Genomic DNA, 13685 nt, shown 5'->3' on the forward strand with positions numbered 1-13685 from the left:
GAGAGAGAGGGGGGATAGGCGGGTGGGGATGTCAGGCAGCCCGAGCGGGCCGGTGGGCTTCGGCACGCCGTGGTGCGCTGTGCGCCTTGCGGTACCTTCTAGGGGCCGCTGGTTAAGCCGGGTGAGCGTCATGGACAGGGCACTGCCTCGGCTTTCCCCGCGGGCGGGCGGGCGGTGTCTGCCTTCGGCGCGGCGTGTCCCCGGGACAGCCGCTCTCTGGGCAGAGGGGCGAGCTCGGGGAGGGTCGTGACAGTCGAGCCCCCCGGCCGCGGGCGGGCTGCGGCCGCTGTTGTTACTGTGAGGTGACTTCTCTTAGGAGTACTCCCCGAGCTGTGCAGGTGTCTGGAGAGAATAAGCCCGTGCTGGATCCTCCAAGGGTGGAGTATTTGCAGCAACAAGCAATAGAGTCGTGTGAGTGTCTCAGGCTTGTGCTTACGGGCTAAGTGCCGTACAGCTGGCTCTGCCGGCAGGGAGAGTTCTCAGCAGCAGCACTGGCTTGAGGGCTTCTGCAAGGGAAGGGGCATAGCTGCGGCCTCAAAACCCCCCAAATCCTTCGGGGTTTTATTCAAGGCTTTCAGGTTAAGCACCACAGAAGTACAACACAGTCAAGTGCTGCCTGGATGGTCATATTCAGAGCTGTGGTCAACAGCTCGATGCCTAAGTGGAGACCAATGATGAGTAATGTTTTTTGGAGGTCGGTGTTGGGAGTGGCACCGTTCAGCATCCCGGTGGGCGACACGGGCAATGGGATTGAACACACCCTCAGCACGTGTGCAGTTGACACCAAGCTGTGTGATAACTGTTGATGTGCTGGAGGAAGGGATCCTATGCAGAGGAACCTTGGCAGCCTTGAGAGGTGGGCCCATGCCAGCTGAGTTCTGAAGGTCAACAAGGCCAAGTGAAGGGTCCTGCATGTGGGTTAGAGTAGTTCTAAGCACAAATGCAGGCTGGGTAGAGAATGGTTTGAAAGCAGCCCTGAAGAGAAGGACTTGGGATGTTGGTGGACGGGAAGCTCGACATGCCCAAAAGTATTGTAGACTGCTTCAAAAGAAGCATGACCAGCAGGTCGAGGGAGATGATTCTCCTATTCTACTCTGCTCTTGTAAGACACCACCTGGTATCAGAGCTCCCAACATAAGGAGGGGATGAACCTGTTGGAATAAGTCCAGAGGAGGGCCACAAAGATAGGCTGGAGCACCTATGAAAACAGACAGAGAATTGGGCTTGTTCAGCCTGGAGAGAAGACAAGAGATCTTATGGCAGCCTTTCAATACCTAAAGCGGTCCTACAGCAAAGCTGGAGAGGGGCTGTTTACAAGGGTGTGTAGTGTTAGGACAAGAGGTAATGGACACTGAAAAATGGTAGATTTAGATTAGACGTTAGGAAGAAATCCTTCCCTGTGAGGGTAGTGAGGCCCTTGGCACAGGCTGCCCAGAGAAGCTGTGGCTGCCCTCTCCTTGGCAGTGTTCAAGGCCAGGTTGGATGGGGCTTTGGGCAGCCTGGGCTAGTGGAGGGTGTCCCTGTGCATGGCAGGGGGGTTGGTCTTGAAGGTCCCTTCCAACCCAAACCGTTCTGTAATTCCATGATTTGCAATTACAAGAATATAACCCCTGCTATTATTAGGTGATTAATTTATATGAGGCTTTTAAATCTCATTTTAACTGGACAGAAGCGTGTCAAAAGAGGACTGAACATTAAAAGTTGCCGCTTTGTCCTTAGATCAGGAAAAGCTCATGGGTTTAGATCACTGTTGTCAAATATTGTATTCTAATCACTGCTAAGTTTTAAAGAAGTCATTTATATTCTCCTCTTTTAAGGTCTAATTGTGGTTGTCTTTGTTTCAGGGGTAGTATCATCTACCTGGTACTAAGCAAGAATCCTGTCAATATGAGCTGGGCTCTGGAGGAATGGAAAGAAGGCCTCGCCCCCAGAGTCCTTCAGAAGATTCATGAGCTGGAAAGTCAAGTAGACAAACTTAAAAAGGAGCGTCAGCAAAGACAATTCCAGCTAGAGTCTTTGGAGGCAGCTTTGCAAAAACAAAAACAGAAGGTAATATAGGTTCTACAGTCATTTCCATAAAATGTCATTCTCTATGCCAAACACAGTTGTAAAGATTTATTATGTGGTTATTGTTAGGAGGTGGGTTAGTGGTGGTCTTTGGGTTTTTTCTTCCCACTGACCGACTGGAAGGGTAGCATAAAACAAACGCCTTCATCTTGCTTCATACTCATCATATTTTCCATTCTGTTTAAGTCTCTGACTCTTAATAGAATTCCTGCCTCCTATCTGTGTTTGGCTTGATTTTCCATCTCCAGGTGTTTGTTTACTTTAAGGCTTTCCTGCATATCTTCATGATTAGGAAAAGAAATTGCTTTTTTGTTACACCTGTTAAAATTTTTGATAATTTGATTAGGCCTGCTTTTTACTGTTTCACCTTGGCTGTTTCACCTTGGATACTTAGTCTTTTACGTAGTTTATGTAATTCTCTGCTGTCCTTTTGTTTGTTTGCTGGTGTGTTGTTTTGTTCGTTTTTTCTTGTAGAGACTGCATTTTGGTGTTTAGTTTTCTTTTAGGGCTGTAGCTTTACATGTCACCTGATTCTACCCTGTCAGCTTGTTAGCCAGGAAACCAGAGACCCTCTTGGTTAGGGTCCTTCTATGCTTCAGATCAGAAGTGACTCATCTGGTTGGATTTTGTTTTGTAATGGTTGAGCACAGTCCAGAGAAAATTTACAAGTGTTACTTCTTACTCCTTTTAGGCTGCTACAACTTTCTTGCAAAACTTAACCCTAATAGTTTCCTGTGAGTTTCCAGGTACTTGTCTCAACAATCCAGTGGAACTGCTGTTCTCCTCAGACGAAAAGAAGGGACGTGGTGTCCTTTAGAATTTGCAGAAGCCGCTGCTACCTCTTCTTCACTACTTCTTGGTCAACATAATAATGCTGTGCAAAGATGTAGCCTTCCCCTCAGAAGCTGGAGGGGAGGGTCTATTGCCAATTTCAAAGCTGTGACCCCTGATAATTATTGTGCTTTCCCTGTTCTACTGAGTCAAGTTATTCTGGTTTCTAAAACTGATAGTCTGGAAAGAAAAGCGAGATGATCAATGAAGAATGTAGACCAGTGTGGATTGTCAATATTTAAGGACCATTTTTATTAATTTTCTCTAATCAATAACTAGAATTTTTCAGTGTTGCTAAGTTGAATTTTAGGAAATGAGTTTTTGTTCCCCCCCAAGAATGTTTAAACAGTGCATATATTTAAGACTTTCAGGATTTTGCAATGCTAGGAAGAAAATAACTGTTTGCAAACTTTGTTATTAAAATAGTAATAATGGCATAGAAGCATAGAGAGGCTTTGAGATGTTTTTTAAAATTGTCTATGTTTCAACTAGGTTGAAAATGAAAAAAATGAAGCTGCGACACTAAAAAGAGAGACCCAGAGCTTGATGGAGTTATGTGATAATCTTGAGAAATCAAAGCAGAAAATTTCGCATGATCTTCAAGTAAAAGAATCTCAAATCAGCATTCAGTCAGGGCAGCTGAATTCCAGCAAGAAAGAAATTGAGAGGCTAGAACAAGAGCTGAAAAGGTAAGGATTTGCTGTATGTCTCTAACCTAGGTGCAAAGTTTTTTTTCTCATGTTTTGCTCATTTAATATGTCCTTTGTGGCCTCTAAGTTTCTCTTTGGTCCCAAAAATCTAAAAGCATGAAATTAAGTTTCAAATGATTGGCCTTTTTTTTTTTTTTTACATACACACACGCATATAAGGACTTCATAAATGTGTGTGCCACGTGAAGCAGTTAACACCCATAGCTCCTGTTTAATTTGGGATAATTCTATGGTGTCATGTGAAAAGGGAGATACTCATCCTGTGACTTCGAAAAACAAAAAAATTCCAACAATCGTTCCCCCACCCCCTGATCTGGTATAACTGAGTTGTTTTGCAAAAAGTAACCTGCAAGAGAGCTTGGAGTTGCAAGTAAAGTGTGTGGACAATTCCATCTGAGATCAACTCTAATGATTAAATATGACCACTGGAAGATGGAGGCACAAATGTCTGGTGAAGTGGAAGAGGAAGCTACTAAAAGTAATGGTGCTGTGACTGTATCCGGTTTTGGTGAAGTGCCTAGCTCATAACACTTCCTGTAAACCCTGTTCCTACCTAGACAACGTGTATGTACTGTCTGTAGATGTGTAATGCAATTCATACAGTGAAATTTTCTGTACTGCAGAAAATCCTTCATCTGAGGGTGCTACACAAGTGGAAAAGAGTTGCCCATTGTGAATGAAATGTCATGCAGAACTTGCTCTCATACTAGAGGCACTTTCCCTGCTTTAATAAAAAGTATTTCTGAAACTTTGTGGACGTCGATAAGGCTGAGTGTTCTGATGATGCAATAGATTGTTATGCTAGTAGTGGTAATGCAGAAGAGAGGGGTGAGAGTGTGATGCCAGGTTCTTAGTAGTTTGTTTTGGTGTGGGGTTTTTTTACGGCCTGAAGTGCCTCTACTACCTTTAACTTTTGGAGGCTATGTCTCATACGTGGCTTAACAGATGCAAATAAAGAGGAAACTGTTAGCCATCTTGGCTTTTCCCATTGACTTCCCCTTCCTTGGGAAAACTGAAGATAGTTCAAGTGTTTGACTGTTGTGAGAAAGCTATAAACTGTTTACGGCGTGTAGAAACACCAGCTTTGTATAAGGAGTTTTACAGACTCATCGAAGAACAACCTGGAGAGATTCAACAGGGCTGATAGAACCACACATGTTTTCTGTATCTGCTGTCAAATGTTGACCCAGAGAGGTAGTGGGCCTAGGACAGGTGTTCTATTTCCAATATTGTTCAGTAAACTGGACTTAATGTCCTCCCCATTATATTACTTTGCATAACTGTCCAATGCAAAAGATCATTAGTTATTACATGTAGCTTTATCCTGGCAATTGGTTTTGTTTTTTATTATGTTTTGCTTTATGCTGATAACTGATCATTTACTGCTTCATAACAACTGACAGTGTCCTGGGAGAGGAGTTCTTGGTGGGGTGCTTACTGTAAAAGGGAGGGGAAATGGAAGAGTGAGTTCTGGAGTCACACTCCTGTGATGGGCTGCAGCCTGGAACCATTGTCTTATCAACTTCTGCTCGGTGTTTACAGTGATTACATTAGTGTTTACAGTTTACATTAGCTTTGATTCCTATATAGTTGATTAAATATGTTGAAACTCTAAAATATATTCTTCATATTTCTGTGTTTATAGTATCTAAAGCTTTCAATTGCCGTGTCTTGACTTGAAGTTCTTAGTCATGTAATTGTGTATTTCAGACTCTTAACAACAGTAATTAACTTTTTAGATCCCATTGCTAATTTCTGCTACTGCTCCTTTCCTAAACAGATATAAATGTGAGCTTGAGAGAAGTCAAACTTCGATTTCAGGCGATTTATCATTCAGTGGCACTCCACAGAGAAGTCTTACTGCTCCTTTAACACCAGTTCAGAGTCACAATGGTAACTGAATTTTTCTTCATCAAGTACAGATAATTAACTATCTATTTTCTTGGAAGGCAGAAGAGTATTTTGAAGATTACGCTTGCACTGAGTTGCCTGGTCCATATTACATAGCATATTATGAGTGTCTGAATCATGGCACCATATGTTCCATGTTTAAAAATTATTAGTGTGGGTTGAACACATATTTGAAATACACTATGATGATGGATGTGGAGTAGTAATGGGAATAATCATCAAAAGACTGACACAATTTTTTGAATGCCTGTTCCTAGCATCAGTTGTTCCCTTTGTGTAGCAAAGAGCAAATTTCTTCCTTCATGTATCACAAGTACTTTAAAGTTCAGTCAACAGTCAAATGACTTATTTCTTTTCTTAATTTAGACTGTTGTTATGCATGGTAATGTGCATAATTTATGCACTGTATCCACTTCAGTGCATCGCTTCTATCTTCAAATTAGTGACATCAAATAGGCTTAAAATATTTGAATTAACTGGAAAAATGGAAAGAAGTTTCTGTAACTGGAAAAGAGTTTTGTAGCTGTACACCCTTATGCTGTGTATGCTAAAAACTTTGATGGGTTCAAAATACATGCTGTTTACCTCTCTGTTGTAAACAAATACTCTTTGGGGTTGGCATCTCATTGTTGCTCTGATGGAAAATCTGAGATTCTTTCTAGAACTCTTATTCCATTTAATTTCTTCATGCATGTCTGAAAAGGGGTACAGCAATGGCAGTGTCAACCATTCCACTAAGTATGGCGCTCATGAAAGGGGCATTAGATTAAAATTATTGCAATAAATATATTTTAGATGGCCTTGGTGGGGAGGTTTCTTCCTTTGGAAGCAGAAGTCTTCTTTAAGAGCATATAGTCACAGTATCTCAAGTTGGAAGGGACCTGTAAAGATCATTTGAGTCAAACTCCCTGCAGGACTATCAAAAGCTAAACTATATGACTAAGACCGTTGTCCAGACAGGGTGGGACATTTGCCTCCCTCAAGATACAGCAAATCATTCTAGTTCTAGCACACTGGTCCTAGGTTACTCAGTCTTGTATATGATGTTGTTTCTTGTAATCTGACATTTTTACCACTCTCATGATAGTGATATGCTAGAAAAAGTTACCTATCTACTAAGTTAAATTTTGAAGAAGTGTTCATCATGTATCTGTAGATGCTAAGTTTGAAGAATTAGAAGAAAAATACAAAAAGGAAGTACAAGAAAGAAAAAAGCTGGAATTAGAACTGAGAACCATCCAGGTTAAGGTAAGTATCTCTTGAGGATGCTACGTGTGGTATCTAGGAAAATAACTACTGACTGAACTTGAAAAATGGAGTGGAAAACTAGTGAAACACATTTGGTATCACTTAAAGTATCACTTAGAAAAATAAAGAGAATCTGTGTGTACTGTCATTCAGAAGTAATCTTGGAGAATCCAGAAAGGCCAGCATAATTGAAAAACAAAGGAAAAGACGCAAAAAATGAAAACCTATCCTTCAAAAACTGGCGGAACTGCAAGCAAGCACAAAAGAAAGCAATGTCAGTTTTACCAAGTAAAGATAATAAAATAGTTTTGAAAAGTTTATGAGAAATAACTTTCCTAGCAAGTAAAAAAAAAACTTGTAAATTTTTAAACAAATAAGTTGTAAGAACAGTATTAGGGAATCTCTGATGACGAAGATGTGAAAGCCTTCAAGAAAAAAGGGTCATTGCAAAAAACCAGAAATAATATTTTAATTTGGTATTTACTACCTAAAGGCTTAAAAGGTTTAAGATTTCAAAGCCTTTCTTTATTGGGCTTGAATCTGTGGCACAGTCTTAAAAACAGCCTTAAAATAAACTAAAAAAAAAAAAAAAAATTGAAAAAATTAACAGTAATAAAAAAATCACTAGATTGGCTTAGGGCTTTACTTTAAAAAAAAAAAACAAAATCAAGTGAGAGGTATTTGAAATTTCAGTTAAATACAACAGAAGCTTTAGTGTTTGGGAGCTTTTTTTACTTGAGGAAGAGAGAAAAAGCACCTAGTATTTTGGCTTTATTTAATTTTTCTGTAGGAAGGGATTGAAAGCTGGTATCTGGCATATTTTATTACTGCTGCTTTGGGGTATTCTGTGTTTAGAAGTTTAAGTTTGTTCTGACTTTGTCTGCTTGTCCAATAGAACTAAATGTGGGTCAGATATTAGATATGTTACTCTAGACTTCTGTATTTCTTGCAGCTTACTGTTGTGAGCACTTGCCTGTAAAACTGTGGGCTTCGATTTTGAAAAAATGCTGGATGTAAACGATGGGATCTCTCTCAAAGACACAAATCTGGGCATGTTACTTATAAAGATATGCAGATCAAACTGCTGTTTTGGAGATCCTGTTTTGTGTTCATAGAAAACAGATGTTCTTGGATACTTGGGTTAAAGTTAGATATTTTTATACCACATAAATTAAATGAATCAGTAGCTTGCACTGGTGGATGATGTGGTGTTATGAAAATGTGAAGTGACCACACGCTATTATATTTTTTATTAATAATTTAAGTATTTTCTTGTATGTTGGATATGGAGCTGTGTAAAGGTAGATTATTTTTTTTTTTTTAATCTTGGATGCAGAAAATAAATCAGCCTCAACCTCAAAGCTCTTTGAGTCACAGGGAGATTGCTCGGCATCAGGCTTCCTCATCTGTGTTTTCATGGCAACAAGAAAAGACACCATCTAGAAATCAAGAAACACCTGCGAGGGGAAGTTCTACAACATCCTCTTTTCCATGGGAAAAAGAAATGAATGTCAGTATGTCAGAGAAGAATGAGTTCAACACCAGCTTTGCTGAAAACTGTAATTCTTCACTCGTGATGCAGCTAAGAGCACAGAACCAAGGTATATGATACATTTTTTTTACAGTTTCATGAAAGCTGGTGCATGGATAGAAGAGAGGTATTTAAATTAGTGCTTTAGCGAGGAGAGGAGAAAGATGCATGTTGTTGTCTTTGGCAGCTAGCCCAGTTTGCTGCTGGTGTGTGTATTTTCAGTGATAAGCCAGTACATGGAAATTGCCCATAAAACTGTGGTGTCTTTTACATAAGGGATGTGAGAGTTAGAAGGGAGGAGTTTGTATTTTTGGGGAGGGTGGGGGGCATCCTATAAAAGGTCAGTGGCCTTCTCCAATAATTCCATGGTCCACGGAACAGCTCTTTTAAAACAGAGTTAAAAACTCTTAAGGATTTTGTTAGTTTTAATTGTATTGCTTCCTTAATTTTGTATGATTCTAGATTTATGACTGAGCAGAACCTGTGTTAAAAATTCATTGGTTGAACATGCTTAATGCATGTTCTGAGTTGGTCCATGATGAATGTTACTGGAAGCACAGCATGAAGTGCAGTGTACAGTGAAAAAACAAATATGATCTTCTATTGTACCTGCTGACACAAAGAAATATTCATCCCTGATATCTGATAGGTTGTAAGAGAACAGTTTGTTGTTTGGTGAACATTTACTTAAGCCCACCATTTGGACCAGGTTTTCCACTGTTTCCTGTAGGACTGTTTTACAAACTCTTGTACTCTCCAAACTGCTTATTCAAATACTTGTATGTAACACTTCAATCTAGGTGCCATTTTCAATTTGGAAGCCATGTAAATTTAGTGTCAGAAAGACAATTTAGGTTACTTTTGATAAAAAGAATTGCCATGTAATAAGTCTAGATTACACTCCCTGTAGCTGACAAATGTTTTCTAGTGTAAAATTATGTTGTGAGTCTGCAAGGTAGGCTCTTACTAATGTATCTTGTGACAAGATCACTTGATTTCTATTTATATGTGTGTTGCTTTGGAACAAGAAAAAGATTAAAATAGAAAATACTGTATTTACAGAAGCCCACTAACTGAATAGCATCTTTGAAGCAGAGACTTGCAGCCACCCCGTTGTAGTGGATATCTTTCCTTTTAAAAATAAAATAAAGATCAAAATAGATGTGTCAAATGACATGTTTCTGTGTGTCTAGAAACAACAACAAAAACAAACAAACCAAAACACCAGAGGAACAAATTGCCTTTGTGTCTGACCTTGTGTTTTGCTGTGTTCTCCTGTACTGCAAAGTGGAAATGATTGATTTGGTCAGCTATCTTTGGGTCTTGATATCTTCAGTCATTGGTGTAGTAATAGAAGAGAGTTGAAAGTTTTGGCTTTAGCTTGCTGAACAATTTGCAAGTTTGCCTGTTTCAGGAACTTGTGTTAACATATTAACATCAATTATTTTACATATTTAATATAAATATTAAAGATCTAAAATATTTAATATAATATGTACACACTTGGAAATTTGAGTACCTGGAAGATGTACTTTTCAAAGCAGAAAGTATCCTTAACCTTCACTGTTTTTAAAATAGAGTTAAATTCCACTGTTAAAGACTTAGAACAACAACTGCAAGCTGAAGAAAAAGTGAACAAATCCCATATGAATAAGAATCAAGAGATTGAACTGCAGCTGAACAGAACGAAGTTGGAATTAACAGAGAAAGATAAAGCTCTGAGCAAAACCAGAGATACACTGACTCAAACAAGAACACAACTTGATCAGGCTACAGGACAGGTAAAATGTCGCGTCACACATCTTCTGACTGTCCTTACAATTCATTCCCACTATTAATGTGTAGTTCCTTGAGCATTTGCTAAGGATCAAATTTAGGGAAGTATATTAGCTTGGTAATAAAAAAATTGAATACTTGTAAAAATTTAAGTATTTGTAAGCAGTTGTACATTTTCTGGAGGGTTCTTGTACCATCTGAAGAAATATTTTTTTTTTCATCCTCAGGCAAGATGGAAATGGAATTCTGAAAAACATGTTTCTGATTAAGTTGCATAGAGCAACAATGACATCTGGTGGCAAGTTCTGACCTTATATAGGCTCTGTTGTGCAACTTTGGCTGAAAATCAGCATCTGTTGCTTACTACAGGATGTGGTCAGAGCATAGTCTTTAAACTGTAAATGACTTCTGTAAAATAAAACCTGGGTAAAAATGCCATGCAAGATTGCGAATGTATCTGGTTTTTAAATGGTAAAATTAAAAGGAAGTGCAATTTAAATCAAGAATTTACAGACCTTATTCAAATACATGTATAAACATGATATGGTTCAGATGTATGCTCGTGATCATGTGAAGAAGAGGAGAATGCCAGTCTTCAAAATAATTTAATTAAAATTGCACAAGTTAACAAGAAGTGTTCTTTTTTTCCCCTGGTTAATCAAGTTGCATTATCTTCCTAAAGTTCTTTTTCACAGCATTTGACAAATTTGGAAGTAGTGCACCAATGTCATATTTCCTCGAGTCTTCATATTTACAGATCTAGTTCTTAGAGATGCAGTTTAGCAGTGGACTCAATCTTTAAGGTTTTCTTCCAATCAAAACTATTCTAGGATCTTTCTACTTTTTTTTTTAATTACTTTGATTCATCTGCAGGATGAATTACTTATTACTGCGTGTATCTTCTCAGGGTATAATTGTTACCTGTCTTTGTCAGTTGGTTTTTCCATGCTACCTAAGTATATTGGAAAACTCCTGTTTCCCACAACTCCTGTATGGTCCTTAAGAAATAAACTGTCTACCTTTTGAGAGAGAGCACAACATTCTGCTATTGCTAGCTGTGTGGGGAACTGGTTTAGGGAAAGTCTTGATGGTCAATTGACTACATAAAGGTACTGTCATCACAGTGAGTTTGTGGGGAGACAGCTGACCCAACAGCTCAATTCATTTGAAAAAGTATATCCTTTTGTTTATTTGATTCCCCAAATGACCCAATTCAGCTTCCTGTGTGACTAGGGTGTTATCTATTTTTGCCTTATTCATTTTCTGTGGGTTTGAGAGCTGAATTATTTTACTAAGGAACCAAGGGGCATTAAATCCAGCACAAGGGAAGGACTAAAGTTACATAGCTAGGAACATGTCTGCGCAGGACTAGGAGGAGTAGGACTGTCTCATCTGATTTAAATTGAGGTGTGGCCCATCCTTAAGGTGCAGTGCCACATCTTGACCCAGAGGGTTCTGCCATCTGAAGGTTGCTCCTTTCTCTTCTGTTCCTTCTTTCTAGCACTAAAATGCCTGCTGCAGTCTGTCCTATCCCGCCCTCTCCCCCCAGCCCCCAGCTTTGGATGCAGAACCACATCAAGATTCTGCATTTTAGTTTCCTGCCTCATAGCTTGAATTTAATTTTGGCACTCCTTTTGCTCTTCTCTGTCACTGGTGTTATTCACCGATCTCAACCACAGCAGCTCCTCTGTGGTTTTGAGTATTTTGACATCTTATGAGGTCTGTGTTCCTTCTGCAGGCAAGTTTCCATGTGATCTTACAGGAGCTAACAATCCCTGTCATCTAGTGCCTAATAACCAGACATCCCATTGCTACTTGTACCTGCTTCTTACTTTCTTATGACATAGATGGACTGTTGTTTCACTAAGTCTTTAAACAGCCCTTGTTGTTGCAAAACAGTCCCAATCACCCTCTTACATTTTTCTTATGCCTGAGGGGACAAAAGTTGTATGTATTTGGCATTGAGTGGGTTTTTTAATTAAAATTAGTTTTTCTGCTCAGGAAGTTGAGTAGACATTGCTTCATTCCCTTAGGTAAGGTAATATTAACATAATAAACAATTAGATTACAAGCTGACATACTTTTAACATGGAGACTAGCCTAGAATATAGGCTACTTCAATAAAAATAAAAAAGTTTAAATCTCAATGTTAGGGGTTGGAAGGGACCTCTAGAGAATATCTAGTCCAACCCCCCTGCCAGAGCAGGATCACCTAGAACTGGTTTCACAGGACAGCATCCAGGAAGGTTTTGAGTGTTTCCACAGATGGAGAGTTCATAGCCTCTCTGGACAACCTGTTGCAGTGCTCTGCTACCCTCACAGTAAAGATGTTCCTCCTCAAGTTTAGGTGGAACATCCTATATTCAGGTTTGTGCCCATTGCAGCTTGTTTTGTCACTGGGCACCACTGAAAAAAGACTGACCCCATCCTTCTGACACCCATCCCTCAAGTATTATAAGCATTGGTAAGATCCCCCCTCAGTCTTATCTAGGCTAAAAAGTCCCTCAGCCTTGTCTTGATAAGAGATGCTCCTGTTTCCTTATCATCTTCATGGCCCTTTTTTGTACCTTGTCCAGTAGCTCCCAGTTCTTCTTGACCTGGGGAGCCCAGAATGGCACACAATATTCCAGACGAGACCTCCTCAAGGCATAGTGGAGGAGGAAGAGAACTTTCCTTGACCTGCTGGACACATGTTTCTCGATACATCCCAGGATGCCCTTAGCTTGCTTGGCCACAAAGGCACGCTGCTGGCTCATGGTTAACTTGTCCATCAGGACTCCCAGATCTCCTTCCACAGAGTTGCTTTTCAGCAGGACAGCCCCTAACATGTACTGGTACATGGGGTTATGCCTCCTTAGCTGCAGGACCCTACACTTGCCCTTGTTGAATTTCATAAGATTACTCTCTGCCCGACTCTCTAGCCTGTCCAGATCTCACTGGATGGCAGCACAGCCTTCTGATGTGTCAGCCACTCCTCCCAGTTTTGTATCATCAGTAAACTTGCTGAAGGTGTGCTCTATCCCTTCTTCCAAGGTGTTGGTGAATATATTGTACAGGGCTGGATGCAGGACTGACCCCTGAGGAACAACACTTGTTACAGACCTCCAAGTAGACTGTGCCACTGATCACAACCCTCTGGGCTATGTCTTCTAGCCAATTTTCAATCCACCCCACTGTATATTCATCTAATGCATTTTCTGATCTTGCCTATGAGGATGCTGTGGGAGATAGTGTTGAAAACCTTGCTGAAGTCGAGGTAGACAATGTCTGCTGTTCTCCCTTCGTTTACCCCTCCAGTCGTGCCCTTGTACAAGGTTATCAGGTCAGTCAGACACGACTTCCCTTTGGTGAATCTGTGCTGACTACTTCTGTCAACCTTCTTTTCTTCTGCATGTTTTGAGATGACCCCCAAAACGAGCTTCTCCAACATCATTCCAGGGATGGAAGTGAGGATGACTGGCCTGTAATTTCCTGGGTCATCCTTTTTGAAGATTGATGTGACGTTGGTTTTCCTCCAGTCTTCAAGCATCTCACCTAACTAGATCTTCCTCAACTAAGGGAACATCTTAACTTTGTCCAGACTTTCTCTGTTACCTCCAAAGTCTGGGACT

General features: G+C 40.1%; 1 protein-coding gene across 1 annotated transcript in view; it reads left to right on the forward strand.

Annotated features, from left to right (window-relative positions):
- Nucleotides 1–1887: 1887 nt before the first annotated feature.
- CENPF (centromere protein F) overlaps nucleotides 1888–13685 on the forward strand; it is a gene marked incomplete at both ends in the record, with an annotated part of 42500 nt that continues 30702 nt past the window's right edge. Inside the window, 6 exons of the mRNA XM_084260995.1 lie at nucleotides 1888–2049; nucleotides 3391–3587; nucleotides 5389–5501; nucleotides 6676–6767; nucleotides 8104–8368; nucleotides 9877–10079. Of these exons, the coding sequence (XP_084117121.1) occupies nucleotides 1888–2049; nucleotides 3391–3587; nucleotides 5389–5501; nucleotides 6676–6767; nucleotides 8104–8368; nucleotides 9877–10079 (1032 nt within the window). The remainder of the gene's footprint in view (nucleotides 2050–3390; nucleotides 3588–5388; nucleotides 5502–6675; nucleotides 6768–8103; nucleotides 8369–9876; nucleotides 10080–13685) is intronic.

The sequence above is a fragment of the Gallinula chloropus genome (assembly GCF_964237585.1).
Source record: "Gallinula chloropus genome assembly, chromosome: 3".
Taxonomy (NCBI): domain Eukaryota; kingdom Metazoa; phylum Chordata; class Aves; order Gruiformes; family Rallidae; genus Gallinula; species Gallinula chloropus.